General features: G+C 42.6%; 2 protein-coding genes across 2 annotated transcripts in view; both read right to left on the bottom strand.

Annotated features, from left to right (window-relative positions):
- Positions 1–508: 508 nt before the first annotated feature.
- Positions 509–6,540, bottom strand: HHEX (hematopoietically expressed homeobox). The gene is made up of 4 exons (XM_044240113.1): positions 6,149–6,540; positions 3,872–4,050; positions 3,614–3,664; positions 509–1,621 (listed from the first exon to the last, which is right to left on the bottom strand). Exons 1-4 carry the CDS (start codon positions 6,513–6,515, stop codon positions 1,403–1,405), a joined length of 816 nt encoding a protein of 271 aa, XP_044096048.1. The 5' UTR covers positions 6,516–6,540; the 3' UTR covers positions 509–1,402.
- Positions 6,541–24,922: 18,382 nt separating this feature from the next.
- Positions 24,923–27,886, bottom strand: part of KIF11 (kinesin family member 11) — a 47,406-nt gene continuing 44,442 nt past the window's right edge. The window contains exon 22 of the mRNA XM_044240112.1: positions 24,923–26,344. Within this exon, the coding sequence (XP_044096047.1) occupies positions 26,213–26,344 (132 nt within the window). The 3' untranslated portion in view covers positions 24,923–26,212. The remainder of the gene's footprint in view (positions 26,345–27,886) is intronic.

Raw genomic sequence — 27,886 nt, 5'->3', positions numbered from 1 at the left:
CGCGGTCTCCACACCAGCTACCGCCCCGCTCTCCCCCGGCAGGCTACCCCCCTCACCCCCTCCGCGGACCCCCCTACCCGGGCTTAGCCGCCAAGGGATGACGCAGTGTTGACTCACGCCGGTCAAGGACGGCGGCCCGGGCCAGCCTGGGAGCCGAGGCAAATCGATGGGGTTCGGCGGCCCCGCGCTCCCCGGCGCAGCCGGCCTCGGCCCGGGCTTTTCCAGACACCTGGCGCGCGGGGGTCTCAGAACCGCCGCGCTCAGGGTCCGAAGCCGGGAATCTCCCCCTGCCACGACGCACACGCGTCGCACTCCTCCCCCGCCCCCAGCTCCCCTTCCCCTGGAGGGAAAGTTCCAAATCTACTTCCCCGGGCCCACCCGCCAGCTACCCCGCGCCCCCGCGCCCCCCGCGCCCAGCCCAGCACAGCACGGCACCCGGACCTGGGAGGCGCTGAAAGGAAAGGTGAGAGGTGTGCGTTTGTTTCACTAGAATGAGAGGCCCCTCGAGGTCAGTCGTCCCATTGACGGGTTTATTTTATACACAAGTTACTCATTTTAAAAAAACACCATTTTGGTCATTTTTTTTTTACAGTGAACAATTATATATACACACATTATAAACAGTTTGATATAAAACACAATATCTACAGTCTACTTACATTTAATTAACCTGCTACTTCCAGTTCATCTGTGATTAATTTTAGTCACCGACAAGTCAGTTTCTCTGCTTGAATTGCCCTGTACTATTCCCTTAACACCTTGGTCATACAAGGTACTAAGTGATAGTGCAAAACAAGCATTTAAGATTCTTATCAACTATATCTCTCTGACAAAAAAACAAAAACAAAAACACACACACATCCCCTACACAGGAGCTCTGAGATCATATTGGATTTAAGGCAGTATAAGAATACAATATAAAAAGTAAAGGAAGTTCCTTTTAAAATATTCCAAGGCTGCCTGAAATATGGGCCCCTTTACCAAGGCATACCTCTGGATCTGAGGTGCCCTTTTGCTTTTCCATTAAGTGGGATGTAGATACAGATTAAAAAGTCATTCAAGAAGATCTTATTAAAATCTTTAGTTATAACTTAAAAATTTAACAAACTGTTCAAAATTGCTTTTTATAAATAGAAAAAAAATTTACTTCTTTAAAAGGGGGGAATTTAAACAGTGAAGAGTCCCTTCATCATATAACCTACAATCAGTACATAAACCATTTAAGTCAAAATTAAGGTTTCAGTGTAAGTTTGCTGCTTAGCGAGCCACTAAATATTTCAGATTTCCAGAATACCAGAAAATTATTCCCTTTCTCATAGCTTTTCAGTATGTCTACGGAGATTTTCTGTAGCAAACGTTAGTCCAAAGTCCAGTTTTCTGAATGTGCCAATGTCAGTGATCATCATCCAGCATTAAAATAGCCTTTATCGCCCTCAATGTCCACTTCCTGATCAGAATCCTCTGAAATCTCTGATTCAAGGTCTTCCTGGGAGGCAGGGGAGGGTGAACATTGAGAGCTATCCAAAGCACCTTTATTCTGCTCACTGGGCAAGTCTTGCCTCTGGTCACAGGGATTGTCCAAATTTTCCAGTTCTTCTTTTTTATTGCTTTGAGGGTTCTCCTGAATGAAAGGAATGAAAGTGGAAATTGGTAGGCTTGTGAAATATGAAGACATAAGAGACATAAATCAAAATGTGTTTTCATTCTCTATCACCTTTAAAATCTTTAGTTTATCTATTGCTTTCACCTATATTCTTTATTCAGAAAATACATACTTGTGCTTTTTTGTCATTTTGGAAGAAAAGTGCCTGTCATATCAAAGAAAGATCATTCTCTTGCCAGATAAGAACAACCAGTCACAAATATAACTGTATTGTGTCAAATGTACAGTTAGCTCCAGCCCATCCTCATGGTCTCAAAATTCTTAAAAGTTTAGAGGAAAGAGAGATTAGATCACTACAAGTACACACTAACTTCATTCTTCGAGTATTTTTAAACCTTGCAGGTTAAAAGGGTCTTCCAGACATTCAGAAAATATGAATGCTAAGTAGTGAATTAAGGGAAAGTTTCAAAATTACGAAATTGAATCCTTTATCATCCATTTTCTGGAGTAAATTTATAAACTTAAAAATACGCTTAACGAGTTACAAAATCATGGCAAAGGTAAAAATGCATGACTGGAAGAATGCTGCCAACTGTAAAGGGAGGAAATTAACTACAATTAACTTAAAATCCAGGGGATATTTCTGGAAACTATATTGCCATATTACAAAGGAACAACTTTTTTTTTTTTTTTTTTTTTTAAAGACTAGATAAAGAGCACAAGCACTGGAGAGAGGGAGAAGCAGGCTGTCTGCCGAGCAGGGAGCCCAAGGTGGGGCCCCATCCCAGGACCCTGGGATCATGACCTGAGCCGAAGGCAGACACTTCAATAATTGAGCCACCCAGGTGCCCCAGGAACCACTAGTTTAAAAATCCCTGGTAAACTGCAGTCAAGACTTTGACCAAGAACTGAATAAGTGAGTGAATTTTTAATTCTGTTTGTCTAAAATAGACATAAACACTACAAAGAAATATTCCCAAAGGGTTTTTTATAGCAAGACTATAGAATAATATATTCACCAGGCTTGCAACTAAGTAACAAATAGATGTACAAGGTCAGATTGAGAGGGAATCTACAGATTTTTAAATCATGTTAAAATAATGAAATTATGGGAAATTTATTTTCTGTCTCAAAGTGCTCTTTGTGACATCATCTTATTTCTAATGAAAAAGTTATGATCACCAAATTTAAAAATGCACACTGCTTTCAATTTCCCCACTCGTATTATGGTTTTCAAAAATATTTTATTCTAATCTCTATACACACTAGCAAATGAACAATTAAAGCAATTGTCAGATAACTTTGGAGAAGACACCCACATTGGCACATCAAAAGCAGATCTTTAGATTTAAGTCAATTGAGGTTTTTCAAAAACTGAATTAGCCTTTACTTTTTATCACATCTTGCGTAACAAGGTCATTGGAAAAAAGACTGTTAGTAACTTTAAACTACTTTCCAAATAGGCTTGTATATTCTTTTGTGGGTCTAATACTCATTTTAAGAGCTGGAATTAGATGGGAAATAATTTTAAACTCTTTGATATTTAATTCTTCTTAAAAAAAAAAAAGCAGTGCAAACAAGACTTAGAGGTGTTTATTTCCTTATATTTACCCTTGAGCTCTGCCTGGTTTTATTATGGCTGTGTAAATAGAAGAAACAATTTTCTCCCAAAGATAACTGCTTAAGTCATTTACTGTCAATTACTTTATCTTTCCTGCGTTAATTAGATAAACAACATATGGGGTTTATAAAACAATTAGCCCGGAGTTTTACCAGCCAGTGTGTGAAAACCCAAGCATAATTGATATAGCAACTGCATTAGGTGCTTTTAGCATTACTGCCACCTGAGCAACTCATCCTGAATTTCAGCAGGACTATTTGCCTTTTTAATCAAGGTGAAGAGGTTAAATAGTCTCTCAAATGACTTTTGCATACAACCCATAACAGGCCCCGCATTGAGATAACATGATAAAAATATTTATTTCCCTAGAAACAGAGCCATGTCGATACCTGTTTCAGTCTTCTCCATTTAGCGCGTCGATTCTGAAACCAGGTTTTAACCTACAGGAGAGAGAAAAAATACTTGCCACGAACCCACGCGACATGGGGCGTCACGTTGAAGCTGCTGAGCCACTGACCAGCCGGCCGGAGCTCCGGGCGTTGGACAGCGCGACGCGGCACGCCCGAGCGCACGGATGGCTACATGTCGGTCTTCCGCCCCCGACCCCCGCCCCAGGCCTCTGCCCCGAGCCTCGCAGGCGCGCTCACCTGTCTCTCGCTGAGCTGCAGCATCTTGGCCAGACGCTTCCTCTCGGGCGGAGAGAGGTATTTCTGGGTCTCAAACTTCTTCTCCAACTCGATGGTCTGGTCGTTGGAGAACCTGACCTGGCCGCCTTTCCTTTTATGCAGAGGCCTCTGCAAGAAAGGGCTCCAGAGCAGGGGTTTGCCTGTGGGCAGCGAGAGCAGCGGTTAGGGACAGCCCTGGAGCGGCCAGGCCCTAGAGGTGACAAAGGGGAGTAGGAGACGCAGAAGGACACTCAGCCAGACTTGTTCGCATACACCCACCCACAAGGACCCAATACGTTCGCACCAAGACACATGCATACCCAAGAACCCGTAGGCACACACAACGACACAGCACAGGCACGTAGACCGCCTTGTTTACTCACAGACGCACACAAACAGCCATCACACCCACAGCTGATTTCAAACGCACAAATCTTTGGAGCCCCAAGTAACAGCCACTATAAACCGAGCCTAAAATACCACGACACTCTTTAAGAAGTCACTCTCGAGTTTCTACAGAACTTTTTGCACCTCCAGGCTCTCTCCCTGGTGAGCCGCACTTTCAAAGACCCGAGTGCGTGTCTTGGGGAGGACCCGGGCTGTTCCACTCCCCAAGGCGTCCCGGCCGGGCGCCGCCCAAGGGACCCTGCTCGGGAGGCCCGTAGGCCCGGGCGCCGACGTGAGTCCGCTCGCGGAGCTTCCAATCCTGGTCCCAGCGCTCTGCGGCCTCCTCTGATTTCACACCCGGCGGCGGGGGCGGCCAGTTAAAGCTACCCCGTGGGCTATGGCAACATTTCCGTCAATGTGTTTCCTGTTGGTCTATCTCGAAAAGCCCTTTGCTTCCTCCAGCGCGGTCCCAGCAGTAACCCAAGGAAACGCAGGGCGCGCTCTGTGAAAACGTTCGCCCCAGGCCCGGCCCCGCTGAGGGTCCCGCTCCCGCCCCAGCAGGCCCAAAGAGCCACGCCGGGGCCACCGCACCGAACCCTCGAAGCTGGAACCAAATAGACAGTCACTTTAACAAACAAAAAAAAAAAAGGCTAAAATATAATCCCCTTCAAATCTTAACGATGAGGAAGGAGGTTAGAGGGCTGAACTAGAGGCCGCGTCATTAACATGAAGGCATTAAAATGTTAGTTTGTCTCTAGGGTCCCCACGGAAGCTGCCAACAGCAGAGAGTAAATTTAAAACCCTGGGGGCCCAAAGGAAAAGGAGCCCCGCTTCTTTATCTTCCCCCCACCCAGGGGGGCTTCAGATGCCAGAGCCGCGAAGGGCCACCCAGAGTGCGGGTCACCGTTGGCTTATTTCTTAGGCCGATCGTTGAGGGGGCAAGCCTCGCGAATACCATATGCCCTAGGTGTCCTGGCTGCCTTTCCTACTTCAAAGACAAGTCTGTCAGTCCGTCGGTCCGTCGGTCTGCAGGCCTGCCCCCAAACACTTTGAAAGCTGGCATTGTTGTTTTTTTTTTCCAGATTTTGCTTACGTCAGGCTTCAGACTAGTGCAAAACAGCTTCGGGGAGGGGGAAAAAAAGGAAGCAACTGGTTATTTTAGCTGCCATAAAGTCACATCCCACACAGAGGAAATGAACAATATCAGAAAAACGGATCCCGGCTATCAGAAGTCGAGTGTTTCCTGAATTTGTCTGTATTGAGGATGTCGATAAAATAATCAGCAGCGTGCACTACTCCGGGGGAAGGGTCTGCTTCATGCAGCCAGGAAAACACTTAACAGCTTCTGAAACCAGATTTACTCCTATCGAGAACTCAAGATTTCCTGTATGAACGGAAAGGGTCAGGCTCTTTCACTGCACAAGCTTGTTGAACCAGGTCCAGCCTCGTAACCACGGGGGCCCAGCAGCTATCCCTACCCTGCAGGGCTGGTCCGGGGCGCCTTGGCACTCCCTTCCCGGTCCCTCCAGCTAAGAGGACCCCACCCCGAGCGACCCGCGCGCCCGGGGCTGCCTTGGGCCGCCAGCCTCCGGGGCCGTGCCAGAGGTCTCGCCCGGGCCCGCGCGCCCCGACGCCTGCAAGGTGCAGGAAAACCAATCTGAGTCACAGTGCGGTCAGCCCCGGCCGCGCGCCACTGGGGCCCGCGCCTCCTGTCCCCGCGCGCGCCCGAGAGCCGCTTTTCGATCGCTATTGCCACAACTTTCTATTGCCTCCCCCTCCGCCCCCGCCGCCTCCTGGACGCTGCCACCTGCCGGGTGGCGCCTTCCTCGCCGCCGCCGCGGCTCGGCCCCGCCATGACCCCGGCCGCCTTACCCAGGGGGTCGTGGCGGAGCAGGGCGTGCGTGTAGTCGTTCACCGTCCGCGGGAAGGGGTACAGAGGGCCCCCGAAGCCGCCGGGTCCGTAGGCGGCGGCCAGCGCGGCGGCGGAGTGGTGCGAGAAGGCGGGGTGGATCGGCGTGGGCTCGTACACCGGGGTCCGGTAGGAGGACACGAGGCTGGTGAAGGAGGAGTTGGGGGACGGCAGCGTGGGGGCGGGGGTGGGCGCGGCGGGCCCGCGGCCCAGGATGTCCTCGATGTAGAACGGCGTCGGGTGCGCCGGCTGTAGCAGCGGCGTGGGCGCGTACAGCGGCACCCCCACGGCGCCCGCCGCCGCCGCCGGCCCGGGGTGTGGGTACTGCATGGCTCCGCTGCGCTCCGGCCCCTCGGAGAGCTGGAGGCCCGCGCAGCGGCGCTACATTTATCCGCGCTCCGCGCTCCCGGCGATAGGCTCTGCTGGCCACGGGGTGGGGCCGCGCTCTCTGGCCCCTTCCTGCCGCCGGTCCCTGCGGCCAATGGCGCGGGGCCCCGGGAGCCGCCTCCCGCCCCCACCCTCGGCCCGCCCCCGCCGGCCGAGCTCCCGCCCCCCGGGACGCGCTCGCCTTAGGCTCCAGGGACCCTGCGCCTCGGTGCCCGGCTGCCGCCGCCGTCGCTCCGGGCGCCAGGCACCCTGGCCAGGAAAGCCCTCGAAGGAAGCCTAAGGCCGCGTCCGTCGTGAGGAGACAGGAAGAAAGTAGCGCCTGGAACACGGACTCAAGTAGTCCCAGCTCCTGCCCGGAGGCAACTCTGCCGAAACTCGGGGGGCACTTGTCCGGGCCCGGGCCCAGGGTGGCAGTAGCCGGCCCCAGGCTCGGGGCAGCTAGGCTTGAGCCGGACAGGCGGAGAGGCCACCGGCAGAGTCGCCCCTTCGCCGGCCTGAAAGTATTCTCCCTGTCGGCGCGCTCCCTGGAGTAACGGTGGCACTGGCTGTTGCCTGGGGCATCTCCGGAGCTCGTAGCGGGAGAGTGCCCCGAGTTCCTGAGGCGGCTCCAAAGAGAGAGCTCTAGCCCTTAGCTACGTCCCAGTTGGCGTAAGGAGGACGAGACTTCGGGTGCGCCGGGCTCGTGGCCGCTCCAGCCCATTGCATTTGTGGGCTCCCCGCACTCGGCCACTTCCATGAGGTCGCTGGCAGAAGCCGCTTTGGGAAGGAATCAGGGGAAAGCCTGGGTCTTACAGTGCCGGGTAGAAGTTGTGCAGCCTTCTCCGCCCCAATGGGAGTTGCTCTGTGTCCCCTATCCCCGGGTCCTGGGGGTCGCAGCTGCGCGCAGCACCGCTTTCCCGTTTTGCACGTGTTTTCTATTGAATCCGTAGCTCTACGCCTTGTGGCCTCGGCTCTGTGCAGCTCCACTCGCCTGAGGGCCAAGGGGGCATTTTCTTGATTGACGCCCTCCTGCGGTAGTCACACCTCGCGGTGAGCAGTTTCTGCTAAGGTCCTCCATTAATCATGGAAATACACATTTCCCAGCTTTTCCTATTGAGATGTTTTATTTACATCTTGGAACAATTTCACCAACTAAAGCGGGGTTGCCGAAGAAAGAAGAGTGAACTGGAAGCCGGCTGGCCCGCGTTCGAGTTTCACTGCGCACATTTCTGTTGAGCAACTACTATGTGGCAGCAGTGAACAAGACAGATGTAGTTCCGTTCCTCATGGAGGCAGGAAACAAATTTTAATGCTGTGACTTATGTGTGTGCTAGGAAGGAGAAGTACATAATGATCCGAAACCTAATAACCAGGGACGTCACCTAGTTGGGGGAGGGGGCGTGTTAAGGAACGGAAAGTACTCTCCAAGGAAGTGATGTTTGAAAAATGAGAAGTTGTCAAAGAACCTAGAGAGGGACGAATATTCAAGGAATAGCATGTGAGCGTTGTCAGTGCAGCTTTGGTCAATCATCCTCCCTGAACTTTCTGAAAATCTGAAACTTAGCCTAAAGTCTCCTAGTCTTTTGGGGTTGGAGTCATAGGCATCTCTCCAAGTCTGATGACAGACGAACACAGTGAGTGTAATATGCTATCATTTGAGGTAAAATGTTAGGAAAGAATCGGGGTATTTATCTGTGCCTTTGTTCTATTAGGTAAACTCTATCTGGAAGAGGACACAAGAAACTAGTAACATCAGCTGTCTGTCCATGAAGAGAGAGGTGGAGTTCAAGGGAGAACTTGCTGTATACTTCATGAATATTTGGAGAATTGAACCATGTGGATGGGTGACCTACTCATGGCATAAGTAGGTCCTGGAAGAAGTGGTTGATTCTAGGTCTGGGGCATGGTAAGTACAAGGTGAGCTCAAGGCATCTTGTGCTAGAAACCACAGAATGAAGACAGACCCACCCTGATGAGTCTTCCATTGGCCAAATTTGAGGTGCTTTAAGTATCAAAAGCACATTTTGGACTATAACACATTGAATGTAACAGTTCATAGTCTCACTCTCCATAGCGATGCTCAGAGAGAGAGAGAGGGATGGTGGATGGTAAAGCTGGTGGATGCCAGCTAACAAATTAAAAACTTTGATAACATTTTTAAAATTTAATAATTCAACCATCAAGTGAGTGGTGTCTGAGTGGCTCAGTTGGTTAAGCGTCTGCCTTCTGCTCAGGTCATGATCTCAGGGTCCTGGGATCGAGCCCCACATGGGCTCCCTGCTCAGTGGGGAGTCTGCTTCTCCCTCTCACCCTCCCTCTGTGTTCTCTCTCAAATGAATAAATAAAATCTTTTAAAAAACAACAAAAAAAGGACCATCAAGTGAAACATTGTTGAGGATGAGGATTTTTGAAACCTCTCATAATATCACACCAACCGATTAGATTCTGGATTTTTAAAAAGAAAGCCATGAAAGACATTTGGGAAGCTAAAAGGGAAAAACTGAAAATGAATTGTAAATTAGATGACATTAGTATTGTGAATAAAATGTCCTCATTTTGGGGACGTGTGGACTGAAGTAGGGGTGAAGGTCTTGACATCCGTAACTTTCATTTAGTTCAATACATACACACAACATATATATACACAAACCATTATACACACATGTACAGATAAGGAGATAAAACAAATTAGAAAATTATTCATTGGTGAATTTAGGTGAAGAATATACTGATATGCATTGTACTAGTCAGCTTCTTTGTAGACTTGAAATTTTCCAGTATAAAAAATTTTTAAAGTATGATTTTAGATATTAAAGAAATGAAAGCAGTCTCATTTTTTTAAGGTAAAATTTATTTGAATTATTTGTGAAATCTGCATACAAGTTCGGGTAGTACATTGTCCCTGGAAGCATCATGGAGGCCTGTTTACAAATCATTGGTCCCTCTGTGGTCCAGTCTGATGTTGTGCCCATTCCACCAGTTATTAATTCTCATCCCTGGGCCTGATGGAGAAGTCAGCCAGGTGCTGGAATACTGTGAAAGTCAAGTGTGTTCTGTGTACCAAGGACAGAGACATGATTTGGGGACAAAGAAAGGACAATTATTATCCAAAGCTCATAGGAGCCTTCAGAAGTTATGTTTTGCTCTTCAAATATTGGGACCTCAGTGAACTAACCAGGTTACTGATTATTGTTTTCTTCACAAAATGTCTTTCCCTCATCTTTGTTTTTCTTCTTTTCTTGCCCCTTCCACCTACCAAGCAATTGAGGGGATCAGTTCATATATGCCCTTATGGTAAATCACTAGCCGTTGAACTCCATCTTCAAAAATAGTATGGGTTTGTAGCTTATTCTGTGCATGACTCAGCCACCAGGCAAAAAAAGAAAATGAAAAAAAAATCTAAATCTACAAACCTTCCAAAAATAAATATTAAAGTGCTAGGAAAATAATCACTAGTATAGAAAAAGGAAGCATCAACCCTTTCTTTGATTGCCGCAGACCCTGGGAGTTAGATGGAGATCTTAAAAGGCATTGATAGAACATTCCAGCTCTGCTACATAACGCTCACCAGCAAGTTGAAGCACTTAATTATGTTAAGCTATATAACACCATCTCTTCTAAATCCAGTCATCAGATCCATGTTCATTTTACTATAGTTAAAAAAAAAAATTACAACCACATTTGTGAATGTCACATTTATTGAACTACATAATTTTTAATATCACTTGTGTAGGTTTTATAGTTTGTTTTATTGTTTTAAAAGTCATTTGGGGCTCTAAAAGAACTAGGTTTTTCCGAAGTTGTCCTTATAATTTTTTTTCACACAGTCAGAACTAATAAAACAAAACTGTTGTAGCTATTTAATTCAAAATCTCTTGGAGTTTCAATATTTTTTCTCTGCTGGATACTAAAACCAATAAAGCTACATGAGATTTTAATTATATTCTGAATTAAACAAGACTCTGTCCAAAAATTTGGCACCATTTATTTTAGTCACTGCTACTATAAAAGAAACTAACCTTTGTAGGGAGAGAAGGTGAGTCTTACCTCTAATTTATCTAACTTTGGTAATTGTTTTGAAACTTCTTCTTCTTTTTTATTTTTTTTGGTAGCAGATGAACAGTATGTTCATTAAATGCATTAGGACAAATAAACTTTACAAATAGACAAATCAACTTATTTTCAATAATTAAATATACATAGAGGTAAATAAATAAATAAATAAATAAAATAAATATACATAGAGGTAAAACTTCAAGTTAGCTAAAGCTTGAAAGCCTCAGGGCGCCTGGGTGGCTCAGTCAGTTAAGCGTCTGCCTTTGGCTCAGATCATGATCCCAGGGTTCTGGGATCAAGTCTGGTATCTTCGGGGTCCCTGCTCAGCTTGGAGGCTGCTTCTCCCTCTCCCTCTGCCTCTACTCCCATCTCCCGCCCCCTCATTCCCCACTTGTGCTCTCTGTCTCACTCTGCTCTCTTTCTGTAAGTAAATCTTTTTTAAAAAGTTCTCATTACAATTGGGGTGCCTGGGTGGCTCAGTAGGTTAAGCTGCTGCCTTCAGCTCAGGTCATGATCTCAGGGTCATGGGATCAAGCCCCACATCGGGCTCCTTGCTCAGTGGGGAGCCTGCTTCTCTCTCTGCCTCTGCCTGCCTCTCTGCCTGCTTGTGATCTCTGTCTCTCTCTCTCTCTCTCTGTCAAATAAATAAATAAATAAAATTTTAAAAAAAAGTTCTCATCACAAGAAAAAAATTTTTTAAAAAAGCATCAGTGGGGGGCACCTGGGTGGCTCAGTGGGTTAAAGCCTCTGCCTTCAGCTCAGGTCATGATCCCAGCCAGGGTCCTGGTATCTAGCCTTGCATCTGGATCTCTGCTCAGCGGGGAATCTGCTTCCCCCTCTCTCTCTGCCTGCCTCTCTGCCTACTTGGGATCTCTCTCTCTGTGTCAAATAAGTAAATAAAATCTTAAAAAAAAAAAAAGCATCAGTGGATTTTATTATAGCAATTTGGTTCTATTTTTACTTACAGTAAAAGTTTTATTACCCTCAAATATTGGGATGACTAAATCACTTATGTCACATATCAAATCATTGTATTACATTTAACTTAAAACTTGACAAAATCTAATCCATGTTTTAGGGCTTTACTAACTTGCAAAATGCTAATGAGATTAGATAGAAATGTCTCACCTGCGTCATGGCTGGGATCAGAGCTCTGGAACACATGGGTAATAATCACCATGACATCGCTTTCATGATGTCTGCATTTCACATACTATGAAATACTTACTCTAACATACTTAGCACCATAATGTAGGTGTATTGATCATGAAAGGTTTGGTGAAACTTATACTATTTATTTGTCCAATTAGAAAAGTAAGGAACCCTAATAAAAAGAGAACCCAATTTTTTTAATGGCAAAAGATCTGAATAGATATTTCTCCAAAGAAGACATACAAACAGATGGAATGCCTGGATGGTTCCATCAGTTAAGCGTGCGACTTTTGGTTTCTGCTAGGGTCATGATCTCAAGGTCGTGGATTGAAACACCCCCCACTGTTGGGCTCCACACTCAGTGCAGAGTTTGGTGGAGAATCTCACCCTCTCCTTCTCCCTTCCCCGCCATGTTCTCCTTCTCTCTCAAATAAATAAATAAATAAATAATAAAATCTTCAAAAAACAAATGGCCAATAAGCACATGAAAAGATGTACTATGGGGGCACCTGGGTGGCTCAGTGGGTTAAAGCCTCTGCCTTTGGCTCAGGTCATGATCCTAGGGTACTGGGATCGAGCCCCACATCGGGCTCTCTGCTCAGCAGGGAGCCTGCTTCCTCCTTCTCTCTCTCTGCCTGCCTCTCAGCCTACTTGTAATCTCTGTCTGTCAAATAAATAAATAAAATCTTTAAAAAAAAAAAAAGATGTACTATGTCACTACATATGAGGGAAATGCAAATCAAAACCAAAATAAGGTACTACTTCCCACTATCAGAGCTATTATATATATATATATATATATTTTTTTTTTTTTAATCAGGAAATAACAAATGTTGGTAAGGTTGTAGAGATTTGGAATCTCCATCCATTGCTGGTGGCAACATAAAATGAAGCAGCTGCTCCAGAAAACAAACTGACAGTTCCTGAAAAGTTTAAACATAGAGTCACCACATGACCCAGTCGTTCCACTTCTAGGTATGTACCCCCAAAATGAAAATAAATGTCCATACAAAAACTTGTACACAAATGTTCATAGTAGAATTATAATTCCCCAAAAGTAGAAACAACCCAAAGGTCCATCAACCAATAAATGGATAAATAAAATGTGGGGCATCCTAGCAATGGAATATTTATCTTATAACTAGGATTTTGTACCTCTTAACCATCTTCCTTCAATTCCCCACCCTTGACCCCCTACCTCTGGTAGCCACATTTTTATTTCTTTCTCATAGAGGTGTTTTGTTTTGTTTTGCTTGGGTTCCACATGTAAGTGAGATTATATAGTATTTATTTGCCTTTTCTTGTCTGACTTATTTCTCTTGGCATAATGCCTTCAGGGTCCATTCATGCTGTCACGAAACTAAGATTTCCTTAATTGCTGTGGCTGCATAATATTCGCATGTTTATCCACTCGTCCACTGACGGACACTTAAGTTGTTTCCATGTCTTGGCTCTTGTAAATAATGCTGCTATGAACATCATGATGGTGCAGATATCCTGTTGAGGTAGGGTTTTATTCTCTTTGGATATAGTCCCAGAAAAGGAATTGCTGGATCATATAGTGGTTTTATTTTAAATTTTGTGAGGATCCTTCATACTGTTTTCCACAGTGGCCATACCAGTTTATGATCCCACCAACAATACACAGGCATTCCCTTTTCTCCATATCTATACCAGCTTTTTTATTGTCTCTTCTCTTCTTTAAGATGGTCATTTTAACAGGCAGGAGGTAATAGCTCCTTGTGGTTTGAATTTGCATTCCCCTAATGACTAATGATGTTGAGAATCCTTTCATGTACCTGTTAGCCTTTCATAAATCTTTTTTTGTAGAAATGTCTGTTCAGGTTCTTTGCTCGCTTTTAAAGTGGATACTTTGTTTTTTATTATTAAATCATATGAATTTGTTATATGTTTTAGATATTAACCCTAGTCAGATATATAATTTGCAAACTTTTTTTCCCATTCTACAGATTGTTCATTCACTTTGTTGATGATTTATTTTGCTGTGCAGAAGCTTTTTGGTTTGATGTTGTCCCACTTGTTTATTTTTTATTTTGTTTCTGCTATGTGAACACTTTTCTATGTGAAGGAAGTCAGAAACAATATCCCTGATGAACACAGGTGCAAGAATCCTCAATAAAGGGCACCTCCATGGCTCAGTCAGTTAAGCGTCTCTCGATTTTGGCTCAGGTCATAATCTTGGGGTTGTGAGATCAAGCCCAGCATTAGGCTCACCACTGGGTGTGGAGTCTGCTTAAGATTCGTTCCCTCTCCCTCTACCCCTCCTACACCCTCCACCTCTATCTCTTAAAAAAAAATCTTCAATAAAATACTAGCAAACCAAATAAAATAATATATTTTAAAAATCATTCACCACAATCAATTGGGATTTATTCCTGTGTTGCAAGTCTGATTCAATATTTGCAAATCAATCAACATGCTACATCACATGAATAAGAGAAAGGATAAGAATTATATGATCATTTTAAGAGATACAAAAAAAAACATTTTACAAAGTATAACATCCATTCATGATTAAAAAAAAAACCCTCAACAAAATAGGTTTAGAAGGAACATACTTCAACATAATAAAAGCCATATATAAAAAACCCACAGCTAATATCATCCTCAGTGGGGAAATCTGAGAGTTTTCCCTTAAGATCAGAAACAAGACAAGGATGTCCACTCTTATCACTTTCATTCAAATTGTACTGGAAGTCCTAGCCACAGAAGACAACAAAAAGAAATAAAAGAACTCCAGGTCAGTAAGGAAGAAGTAAAACTTTCACTATTTGGAGGTGACATGATACTATATATAGAAAACCCAAAGAACTCCACCAAGATAATGCTAGAATTGATAAACAAATTCAATGGAGTTACAGGATACAAAAATCAATGTACAAAAATCTGTTGCATTTCTATATACCAATAATGAAACAGCAGAAAGAGAAATTAAGAAAACAGTCTGGGGGGCAGGGAGATGTTGCCTGGTTCAGTTGATAGAGCATGCAACTCTTGATTTTGGACTTGTGGGTTTGAGCCCCATGTTGGGTGTGGAGATTGCTTATAAATAAATCTTAAAAGGTTCCTACGTGGCTTAGGTGCTTAGATGTCCAGCTCTTGATTTGGGCTCAGGTTGTGATCTCAGGATCATGGGATTGAGCCCCAAGTCAGGCTCCACACTCAGCACAGAGTCTGCTTGTCCCTCTCCCTCTCCCTCTTTTTGTCCCCCAACTTCTGCATGTTCTCTTTCTTTAAAACAAATAAACCTTTTTTAAAAAATAAAAAAAATCTTTAAAAAAAATAATCCCATTTACAATTGCACCCAAAATAATAAGATACCTAGGAATAAACCTAACCAAAAAGGTGAAAGACCTATACTCTGAAAACTATAAAACACTGAGTAAGGAAATTGAAGATGACACAAAGAAATAGAAAGACATTCCATGCTCATGGACTAGAAGACCAAATATTGTTAAAATATCTACTACTCAAAGCAGTCTATAGATTTAATGCAATCCCTATCAAATACCACAAGCATTTTTCACACAACTAGAACAAACAATGCTAAAATTTGTACGGAACCACAAAAGACCCCAATAGCCTAAGCAATCTTGAAAAAGAAGAACAAAACTGGAGATATCACAATCCCAGATTCCAGATATACTACCAAGCTATAGTAATCAAAACAGTGTGGTTCTAGCAAAGGAAACAGTTAACAAAACCAAAAGACAACTGACAGAATGGGAGAAGATATTTGCAAACGACATATCAGATAAAGGACTAGTGTCTGAAATCTATAAAGAACTTAGCAAACTCAACACCCAAAGAACAAATAATCCAATCAAGAAATGGGCAGAGGACATGAACAGACGTTTCTGCAAAGAAGACATCCAGATGGCCAACAGACACATGAAAAAGTGCTCCATATCACTCGGCATCAGGGAAATACAAATCAAAACCACAATGAGATATCACCTCACACCAGTCAGAATGGCTAAAATCAACAAGTCAGGAAATGACAGATGCTGGTGAGGATGCGGAGAAAGGGGAACCCTCCTACACTGTTGGTGGGAATGCAAGCTGGTGCAACCACTCTGGAAAACAGCATGGAGGTTCCTCAAAATGTTGAAAATAGAACTGCCCTATGACCCAGCAATTGCACTACTGGGAATTTACCCTAAAGATACAAATGTAGTGATCCAAAGGGGCACGTGCACCCGAATGTTTATAGCAGCAATGTCCACAATAGCCAAACTATGGAAAGAACCTAGATGTCCATCAACAGATGAATGGATCAAGAAGATGTGGTATATATACACAATGGAATACTATGCAGCCATCAAAAGAAACGAAATCTTGCCATTTGCGACAACATGGATGGAACTAGAGCGTATCATGCTTAGCGAAATAAGTCAAGCGGAGAAAGACAACTATCATATGATCTCCCTGATATGAGGAAGTGGTGATGCAACATGGGGGCTTAAGTGGGTAGGAGAAGAATCCATGAAACAAGATGGGATAGGGAGGGAGACAAACCATAAGTGACTCTTAATCTCACGAAACAAACTGTGGGTTGCTGGGGGGAGGGTGGTTGGGAGAAGGGGGGTAGGGTTATGGACATTGGGGAGGGTATGTGCTTTTGGGTAAATTGGAAGGGGAGGTGAACCATAGAGACTATGGACTCTGAAAAACAATCTGAGAGGTTTGAAGTGGCGGGGGGGTGGGAGGTTGGGGTACCAGGTAGTGGGTATTATAGAGGGCACAGCTTGCATGGAGCACTGGGTGTGGTGAAAAAATAATGAATACTGTTTTTCTGAAAATAAATAAATTGGAAAAAAAAAGAGGGAGGGTTAAATTATGTGTAAACAGATATTGTCATTATAAAACTTCTCAAAGCTTTAATATATCAATGTGCAGATCTTCAAAAAGTAGACTGTAGTACCCATGGTTTTCCAAACTTTTCTCACTCCGGAAATCTCTTTTATAGCAGAGCGTATCCCAGAACTAGTGTTCTGCAAGAATTGTATAGAAAATACTCTGACACATACAGGTCTTGAGGAAGGCAGATTTTTCTTTTTTTCTTTTCTTTTTTTTTTTTTTAGGGACTAGTGAGAAAGGTTGATATTATTACTATTAATAATTGGAACTAATCAGCATGTTAAGCCCACATGTACTAAATGAGATGATTATTAGCATGCATTATGCACAAAACTAAAGAAACTGAATTTCATAAAATAAAAGCAGGCATGTGAAAATTTCTAAGCATAAAAAAAAACAAAAACAGTGTGGTTCTGACACAAAAACAGACACATAGATCAATAGAACAGAATAGAAAACCCAGAAATAAATGCACAACTATATGGTCAATTAATCTTTGACAAAGCAGGAAAGAATATCTAATGGTAAAAAAAAGTTCTCTCCCCTCTTCTGGTTTTTTTTTTTTTTATTTACTTGATACAGAGAGAGTGCACAAGTAGGGGGAGCACCAGGCAGGGGAGGGAGAAGCTGGCTCAGTGGAGCCAGACGTAGGGCTTGAACCCAGGACCATGACCTGAGCCGAAAACAGACACCTAATGACTGAGCCACCCAGGTGCCCCTATTTCCTTTTTTTAAATTTTATTAACTTTTTAATTTTAATTCCAGTATAGTTAACACACAGTGTTATATGAGTTTCAGGCATATAATATAATGATTCTGCAATTCCTTTTTTTTTTTTTTAAGATTTTATTTATTTGAAAGAGAGAATGAGCAGTGGGGAAGGGCAAGTGAGAGAAAGAGAGAGAAGCAGACTCCTGACTGAGGAGAGAGCCAGATGCCAGACTAGATCCCAGGACCACAAGATCATGACCTGAACTGAAGGTAGACTCTCAACCTACTGAGCCACTCAGGCACCCCTAAAATAACATTTTTAACAGAATGTATCTATGAAGTGGTCATTGCCAGTTTCTCTTCTTTCTCTTTCTCTTTAGGGAAAAATGTCCCAAGTGAGATCTGCTACCATTGTTCCTGCTCAACCAAAGCCATTTACTTCATCAGATACTATGCTGAGCCCAGGTAAAGCAACAGGATCTTCAGCTTCCTTCAAAACAAAAGCTTTCATGGGGCGCCTGGGTGGCTCAGTGGGTTAAGCCGCTGCCTTCGGCTCAGGTCATGATCTCAGGGTCCTGGGATAGAGTCCCGCATCGGGCTCTCTGCTCAGCAGGGAGCCTGCTTCCTTCTCTCTCTCTGCCTGCCTCTCTGCCTACTTGTGATCTCTCTCTGTCAAATAAATAAATAAAATCTTTGAAAACAAAACAAAACAAAAGCTTTCAAATAAAGAGGTTAGAGTAAACCTAAAACGATATCAGATCAAATTTTTATTTTCCTAGGTCTCTTCAATTACACATTGGGGAAGTATCTTAAAGGCATAAAGGGTGACCAGATAGACTGGGAAAGACTCTTGACTGGCAAGGGGCAGAAGAAATGGAAGTAAACACATGATTATTTTGTTTAAGACGAGTAGAATAGGAATAAAATAGGCATACATTTGAAAAGGAAATCACTCTTGAACTCACTTCCACTATTTGTCCGACAAGTTAGATAATGTTAATGTGAGATTACACTGAGTCTGCTCCCACCTGAGAGATAGCTCCACAAAAAAAAAAAAAAAGAGAGAGAGATAAACCACATAACTTCTCTTGAGCACATCCAAGGAGCTAAGGTTTCAGGTCAGCCAAATACTCTCAGGAGAGACAGACCTTCCCAAGAAGACACAGGGAAGAGCCGTAGCTGACCTGTGGCAGAGCCTGGCAGGAGGAGACACCAGATACCATGTGTACCTGTAAGAAGAATTCAGGCAGATTTTTAATGAACTGCTAAAGGCTTACTGTGAGGTAACAAGAAGTGTAGAATCCCTGAAAGTGCAGACACAATGGGAATTTATAGCCACTAGCAGGCTCTTCTCAGAATTCACCAGGTGTTCCAGAGAGACCAGAGGCAGAGATGCAGGCTTGGAAAGGGAGCAGCCATCACTACAAGAAAGACATGGAGCTCTGCCCAGACCCTACTTCCTTAGAGTCAAAAGCCCTAGGGAGAAGGGCAGCACACTTGCAGGGAACATGCAAAGACCACAGAAGACCATGGTAATTGAGATAAAGGTAAAAAACAAACAAACAAAACTTCTACTCCTGGGGGAAGGGCAGGACACTCTTCCCTGCAAAGAACCTGCAAAAGATGTGGGCAATTTGGATACCCTCAGGATCACCAAGAAGACCCAACTCCCCCAAGACTTGGGGCATTGGGCCCGCTTAGGAGTAGGGCTGGACCTGCACAGTAGAAAACCTTCCTCAACCTCCACCTCAATCCTCCACCCACCAGGAAACCCCAAGAATCAAGGAATAGCATCCTTCGCATGGTAGAAAGACCCTTCGAGGGCTCAGGACCACAGGAAAGGCTGCACAGACAGATGCGCCTAATTATTTTTCCTATGAAAATCATATCTTTTTTTTCTCTAGTTACTTATAAGATTTTTTTCTTTATTGTTGGCATTTAGCACTTTAACTGTGGTGTACCTCGGTATGACCTGATATTCATCCTGCTTGAGATTTACAGAGGTTCAGTCATTCTCTCTCCTTTCTTTGGAGGCTCTAATTATATGTCTGTTAGACCTTTTCACCAGACCATTTTTTTTGTTTCTTGTCCATTTGTCTTGTTATGCTGAAGGTAACTATTTTCTTGTAACCTGTCATCCATTTTTTAATACTCCCTTTAGCTGTTCAGCAAACTAAGCCCATTTTGTTTATAATTTGTTGTATTTTTCGGGGCGCCTGGGTGGCTCAGTGTGTTGAGCCACTGCCTTCGGCTCAGGTCATGATCTCGGGGTCCTGGGATCGAGTCCCATGTTGGGCTCTCTGCTCAGCAGGGAGCCTGCTTCTCTCTCTCTCTGCCTGCCTCTCTGTCTACTTGTGATCTCTCTGTCAAATAAATAAATAAATAAATCTTAAAAATTTTTTTTGTTGTATTTTTCAGTTCTAGAATTTCCATCTGATTTTTTAATAATTTCCAGTTATCATCCAAAATATTTCATGTCTTTAAATTTTTTAAATGGCTGATTTTGAAAGATCTCGTTTTGTAGCTCCATTCGCTGAAGTTTCTATGATTTGTTTCCATTATCTTTCTTCTTTTGGTCCAGGTCTATCTCTTTGTATACAAAGTTATTTTTCAAAGGACTATTACATAGCTGTACTTTATGAGCACACGTGGTACACATTTTTATTTTCATTTATTTATTTTTTTGAGAGAGACAGAGAGCATGTGAGTGGGGGTGGGGTAGGGGCCGAGGGAGAGGGAGAGAGAAAATCTTAAGCAGGTTCTGTTTGGCACGGAGCCCAACACGGGGCTCAATCTCATGACCCTGAGATCATGACTGAGCTGAAATCAAGTTGGATGTTTAACTGACTGAACCACCTAGGCATGCCTACACATTTTTAATTTTTGATATATTTTTAAAATATTTTTATTTATTCATTTAGCAGAGAGAGAGAGAGAGAGAGAAGCAGGGGGAACAGTAGAGGGGGACCATTGTGGAGCTCAATCCCAGGACCCTGGAATCATGACCCAAGCCAAAGGCAGATGCTTAACCAGCTGAGCCACCCATGTGTCCCTTTCATATGTTTAAACTGTAGCATTTGTTTAAGAACTTTTTTTCTATCTGCTAATTAAGTCTACCAACAATTAATGCCACTATGATTCAGTTACATCGCCTTTAGTCAATAGAAATATTTTGAATGGATATTTAGGTCAAAATCACATAACAAAAAATGAATCATTTTAAGACTTATTGTGGTCAGGGCGCCTGGGTGGCTCAGTGGGTTAAAGCCTCTGCCTTCAGTCAGGTCATGATCCCAGGGTCCTTGGATCGAGCCCCGCACCGGGCTCTCTGCTCAGTGGGGAGCCTGCTTCCTCCTCTCTCTCTCTGCCTGCCTCTCTGCCTACTTGTGATCTCTGTCAAATAAATAAATAAATAAAATCTTAAAAAAAAAAAAAGACTTACTGTAGTCATTTCTCAATGAATAATTATGTTGTATACCTGAAACTGTTACATGCCAGTACCTCAATTAAAAAATAAAGAGTTTTAGGTACTTTATTTTTTTAAAGACTTTATTTAACAGAGAGAGACACAGCGAGAGAAGGAATACAAGCAAGAAGTGGGAGAGGAAGAAGCAGGCTTCCTGTTGAGCAGGGAGCCGGATGTGGGGCTCAATCCCAGGACCCTGGGATCATGACCTGAGCTGAAGGCAGACGCTTAACAACTGAGCCACCCAGGTGCCCCTAGGGAATTAAAGTACATAATTAATTAGCATTTACTATATTCACAATATTATTTTTTGCCTTGCAATTTCTCTTTTTAAGACTTTATTTATTTGAGAGAGAGAGAGCAGGAACTGGGGGAAGAGGGAGAGGGAGAAGCAGACTCCCCACAGAGTGGGGAGCCTGATGTGGGGCTCGATCCCAGGATGCTGGGATCATGGAAGGCAGACACTTAACTGAGTCCTATATTCACAATATTATATGATTATCACATCTATCTAGTTCCAATAAATTTCCAACATCCTAAAAGAAAACTCTGTATTTAATAAGTAGTCACTCCTCTTTCCCCTCTCAACCAACCGTGGCAATGGCAAATCTGTTTCTATGAACTTAGCTCTTTTGAATACTTTGTATAAAAGGAATCATACAATATACAATATATGAACTTCTGCATCTGACTTCTTTCACATAGAACTATATTTTGGGGGCACCATCTGACTATTGTGATAGTGTTTCTGTGGACATTTGCATCCACATTTTTCAAGATTTTATTTATTTATTAGACAGAGATCACAAATAGGCAGACAGGCAGGCAGAGAGAGAGAGAGAGAGAAAGAGAGTGAGAGAGAGAGGAGGAAGCAGGCTCTCCGCTGAGCAGAGAGCCCGATGTGGGGCTCGATCCCAAGACCTCGGATCATGACCTGAGCCAAAGGCAGAGGCTTTAACCCACTGAGCCACCCAGGCACCCCTGCATCCACATTTTTTGAGTGGATTTTTTTTTTAGAGGGTTTTTTTGTTTTTGTTTTAGATTTTATTTGAGAGAGTGAATGTGACATCTCACCAATACATGTTCTTTTGTTTTTACTCTAGCTCTCCTTGTGGATATGAACTGGTACCTCGGTGTGGTTTTGCTTTGCATTTCCTTGAAGACTACACTCTTATGCTTTCATGATTCTGTCTTCAACTTTTTTTAATATATTTTTTTAATTTATTTGACAGAGAGAGATCACAAATAGGCAGAGAGGCAGGCAGAGAGAGAGAGGAGGAAGCGGGCTCCCTGCTCAGCAGGGAGCCCGATGCGGGACTCGATCCCAGGACCCTGAGATCATGACCTGAGCCGAAGGCAGCGGCTTAACCCACTGAGCCACCCAGGCACCCTCTGTCTTCAACTTTTGACAGTTTGAATATATAATGTGTCTTGTTGTGGGTCTCTTTGAGTTTCTCCTATTTGGATTTATTGAGTTTTTGAATGTAAAGATTCAACTGTTGTAAAGAATTTGATAAGTTTTCAGCTTTTTTTTTTTTTTTTCTTAAGATTTTCTTTGTCAGAGACTGAGAGAGCACAAGCAGTCAGAGTGGCAGGCAGACGCAGAGGGAGAAGCAGACTCCCTGCAGGACAAGGAGCCCAATGAGGAACTCAATCCCAGGACACTGGGATCCTGACCCGAGAGCCAAACGAAGGCAGCCGCTTAATTGACTGAGCCACCCAGGTGTCCCTCAGCTATTATTTCTTCAAGTATGCTTTCTGCCCATTTCTCTCTTCAGGTACTCCCATTTTGAGAATGTTGGTATGATTCATTGTGCTTCATAGGTCTCTTAAGCTGTGTTCATTTTTTTTTTTAAAGATTTTATTTATTTATTTGATAGATATTACAAGCAGGTAGAGAGGCAGGCAGAGAGAGAGGAGGAAGCAGGCTCCCTGCTGAGCAGAGAGCCTGATGTGGGACTTGATCCCAGGACCCCAGAATCATGACCTGAGCTGAAGGGAGAGGCTTTAACCCACTGAGCCACCCAGGCGCCCCAGCTGTGTTCATTTTCCTTCATTCTTTTTTCTTTCTGCACTTTGCATTAGACAATTCAATAACAGCTTCAAGTTCACTGGTTCTTTCTACTGCCTGTTCACATCTGCTATTGGAAGCTTCTAGTGTTGTGTGTGTTGTCATTTCAGTTTGCTATTTTTCAGCTCAAAATGGCTGAAAAATATCAAACTGATATGGCTCTTTTTCAGTTTACCAAGTCTCTATTTGTTGAGACATTGTCCTCCTGAATTCCTTTAGCTCTATGACGATATTTGAGACAGCTCATTTCAAGTCCAATGTTTACTTCAAAAGGGGTGGTTTGTGTTTTTTTTTTTTTAAGTGGGCCATACTTTGTTTCTTTGCATACTTCTTAGTTTTTTGTTAGAAATTTTTAGTAGTAGGCCACCTGGGTGGCACAGCGTTCCACTCTTGGTTTCAGCTCAGGTCATTATGTCAGGGTTGTGGGGATCAAGCCCAGCATTAGCTTTGCTGTGGCTCCAATGGCTTGCTACTTTTCTAAACGGTTTTCAACTCTCAATTCTTTGACTTTGGTAGTTTTTTTTTGCTTGCATTCAGCTAGTATTACTGCTGACAGATTTCCTGGAATGCCAATAACCAAATTAATAAAACAAAAATTAGAAAAAAGAAAAGAGGGTGCCTGGGTGGCTCAGTGGGTTAAGCCGCTGCCTTCGGCTCAGGTCATGATCTCAGGGTCCTGGGATCGAGTCCCGCATCGGGCTCTCTGCTCAGCAGGGAACCTGCTTCCTCCTCTCTCTCTCTGCCTGCCTCTAGCTGCCTACTTGTGATCTCTCTCTGTCAAATAAATAAATAAAATCTTAAAAAAAAAAAAAAAAAAAGAAAAAAGAAAAGAAAAAAATCCGTCTTTGCAGACTATTGGAGCACAACTTCAGGGCTTAGCTAGGCCATTTAAAATCAGCCTTAGCTTTCACTTTCTGCTTGTGCTGAACGTAGGGATCAGTCAGCAGTAGCGAAAGCTTAGGGTCTTCTTTAAGTTTATAAACTAGCCTGGACACGAGTGGCTTTCTCAATTCCCCGATATACATGGTCTTTGAATGGCCTAATTTCCTTAAGAAATTCTCTCCTGTCTTTTCCCTCTCAGGTTTTAGGCACTCCTTTATCTTACCTCAACTATCATCTTTTGCTGCAGGTAGTAGCCTGTTGTTCATTTGCCTTATCATAGTTTTGAGAAATGCTTGCCACTTTTCCACCTCGAGTTGTGAATTAGATGAAAACAAAGGCAAGTGCCTTGCTTCAGGCCTTCAGATTGCCCAGACAGAGTAATTTTTTGAGATGAAAAGATCCTCTTCGCCCTCAGGACAAGTGAACAGGGTTGCCCTGCTCTGAGAATGCGGGTTGCTGTCTTTAAGATCACCACGGAGCTGGGAAGGGGGATGGAGCAAGGGCAAGTAAAACACCGAAAAGATTTCTTAGTTTTTAGCTTGCCTTCTCTTGACCGAGCACTAGGTTGCTATAAACCTAGCTCTGACAAAGTTGTTTCTGAATGTTTTGCCTCAGGAAGAATAAGTCCTTGAAGCTACCTACCTACTCTATTTTTGCTGATGGTTATTTTTTGAGTGCTTGATATTGTATACAAAAAATTGTAGAGCTAATTTAAGGTGTAGGATGTTAAAATTCTCCAGTGATTTGGGGTGTCTGGCTGGCTCAGTCAGTGGAGCTTGCGACTCTTCATCTCGGGGTTGTGAATTTGAGACCCACACTTGGTATGGAACTTCCTTAAAATAAAAAAATTCTCCAGTTATTTATTTTTGCTTGTCAGTTGCATTAGAATTCCTAGACAATTTCAAAACGTCAGGAAACAGATGACTTAAAGCTGGACATCAGGCCTTGTGAGGACCAATCTTTTGTGATCTCTCTCTAATCTTATACTAAGGTGTAGTCCCTTAGAGTATGACTGAAGGAGCCTGGGATGTTTACCAAGGTGCTTTGTCCTAGATGGTATCTGTGTTAAAGTGTATTTTAGGAATTTTGGAACAACTTGCTAAACTCTGTAAAGATACCCATTGCCAAATAAGAAATAATAGGGCAAACAAGTCAATGTAGAAACTAAATTTATTAATGGATTTACTGAAGGCAGTTTATTTTGTTGGATATTATCCATAGCTTATGTTGACATCTGATTTTGCAGAGAAATTGTATCATTATTTTTATTAAGGTGATTAATACTTCTGCAAGGTAAATTTAGTTCCTTAAAGTAGCACATTTTCTAATTCTCCAATTGGGCTTGGCTTTACTTAGCTATCACAGTAAAAGTCAAATGTCTCTAAATTTATATACTTCACTTGACGAAGGCATAAAATTTTTTCTTTGCCTCTATTCCTTCTAAGTGTGCTTGCTCTTCATGCTGAAAAATCTCAACTTCCAGAAATTTGGCTGCTAGATCAAAATTGTCAGGAACCTTCCAAGCGTTAAGATTTCACTAAAGAAAAATATACATATACATATTATATACAAAGTACAAAGTTTCATCAGATAAGCAAAAGAATATAAATTATAGTCATAATTAATAGTTTCAAAAAGCCCTTAAATCACTGGGACCTTCTGCATAGCATATAGGCCACACAGCCATTAATCAGAGTTCTTGGTGGTTCTGCCATAAGAGTAATCTATATTCTAGAGAAGCTGGCTTTTTATAAACTCTGTGGGGGTTAATGGGTTGGGCCTCATAAAGCAATACTTTTACATCTGGGAGAAACAAACTAAAAATATTGAAGGAAGGACTACTTCTAGAGTTTATTGTTGACAGTAATTTTAGAACCACAGAAAGTGTTAAAGACTTCTAAGTAAAATTCACACTATCTCATAATAAGAATGGATACCATTTTGTAGCTCTACAAATGGTTTGGTCACAAATGAAAAAGGAAAAAGAGCTGAGAATGCAGAATGGAAAAGTCTAGGGAAGGAGGCAAGCAGATACACATAATTCAATCATAGCAAGAAAAGTACAAAGGTGGTCCTTCCCAAGACTGAGTTGGCAATATTTACCTACATAAGTCAAAGCCTAGAAGGAGAGTACAACTTATATATGTGTGTTACCTAGTGATATACAAGAAAAATATTTTTCCTTTTTTAGGAAAGGCTATTTTATATCAAAAGCTAAAAATACATATTTACTCAATGCAAGTCCCAAATAAAACCCAAATTAATACACCGTGAACTACAGGCATGACAGAAAAATGAGTTGACATAGTAAATCCAACTAATTTACAGTATTGCCTTGATATTGTCCATTTGTTTTTCATCTGTACATAAGGCTCAAATCCTGGAGTTATAGGTTTTATTTTTCATTTTTCTTAAAAACAGAATCACCAATCCTCAAGGTAACTAAAGATTTATCTGGTTTCGTAGAGGTAGTCTGCTCCGTGTAACAGAATGCTCTGTAGTTTCTTCCACTTTAGACCTCTCCACTGAATTAATGCCTCTGTTTTCTTTGTCTTTTCCATGTGATTTTTTATGCTGTGGACATAAGGGGAGAAATTAAGTCAATAAAAGTAACATTTGATACATACTAGCTACACTCTATTTTCAAAGTCCTCTGGGTTAGAGGCAAGAAATTAAGTGTGGAAAAGGTTTGGCACAAATCGGAGCCAAAAATTTGTTCAGTAGGTAGAAATGAATGTCTTCTTCATCTTACCATCAATGGAAGGAGTGAGGTGAAAGAATTACCAATTTTCTGCATGATTTTCCAAGGCATAATTATAGACTTTACGGTAGGGCAATTGTTCTCAACAGGGAGCGATTTACCCCCTTCCTCCCAGAAGGTATCTGGTAATATCTGGAGACATTTTTGGTTGTTAAAACTAGGAGGCGCTACTGGCTTCTAGTGTGTAGGAGTCAGGGATGCTGCCAAACCTCATATAATAAAAAGATAGTCCACCACAACAAAGGATCACCCAGCTCAAAATGTCAATAGTGCTGCTATTGAGAAAGCCTGCTCTAGGAAAACAAACATTAAGTATCTTGCGAAAAAGGCAATTCTATATTATGCAGAGAATCAGATATATGGCTACTTCAAGACATTTTTTTTAACTGTGTTTTACCTTTTCTCTTAAACTGATTTCATATTTCTCATTTAGGAATTATATTTCATTGGAATTCTCATATTTGCCCATAGAGAGCTTTAGGAGACTAATGACATTCATTGCAAAAATCATCATCATCATCATTATCATCATCATCATCCATGCTGAGAAAAATCATAAACCAACTTCAGAATTTCAAACCCAGAAAATTTCCCCACATGAAACTGCTGCTGGGAGAAAATAATTTCAGACTTCAGCTGAAGGTTTAAAATCCAATTCCAAATCTTTTCTGGTACTGTAGGGACTTCCCTGCCACAGCTGAACCAGTAAGCCTAGCCTTCAAAATGTCCTAAGTGATAGTAAGGAAAGGATTCCGGCCAGGGGATTAAGTAGTCACAAGGGTTTTCTTTTCCTAATTTTTCTTCTTTCCTTAACTTTAAAGATAGGAGAGAGTGTTGGAAAATGAAAAGAAATATATTTAGAGTTCTCTCATAGTAAAGAATAAAGCAAAAGGTAGGAAGGATTTGGGGATAAAATTACCTTGAGGGAAAGAGAGAACAGTTTAACAGAAATTAAGGTAGAAGTTTTAACAGCTTAAATCGCAGATGGAGGGTCTTTAGGCCTTGGTGGGAAGACCTGCAAGTCTACGAGGTTACAAGAACATAAACTTATCACAAGCAACACTTCAACTGTAAAATGTAGACATCAGTGTCTTACGTGAGAAGATCATTTCATCATAGACTGTGTCTAGGCTCATGTCTTCAAAATAAAGGGAAAGATGCCGGGCAGTTTAAAGTGCGGTCCTCCTAAGAGTGTTGAAAAGGAGTTAGAAAAGGTCACAGGATTTAACTGCACAAGATCAAGGCAGGTGAGGAGGCTTAGGAAACATGAGAGAATCCTTAACAAGAGAAAAGCCTCAGGTAGGAGAAACTAATATAAACTGAGAGGACTTCAGTCTCTGTCTTTTAAACCTCTT

Source organism: Neovison vison, chromosome 2 (assembly GCF_020171115.1).
Source record: "Neovison vison isolate M4711 chromosome 2, ASM_NN_V1, whole genome shotgun sequence".
Lineage (NCBI taxonomy): Eukaryota > Metazoa > Chordata > Mammalia > Carnivora > Mustelidae > Neogale > Neogale vison.
The sequence above is the reverse complement of the archived record's forward strand: the minus strand, read 5'-3'. Positions and strand labels throughout refer to the sequence as shown.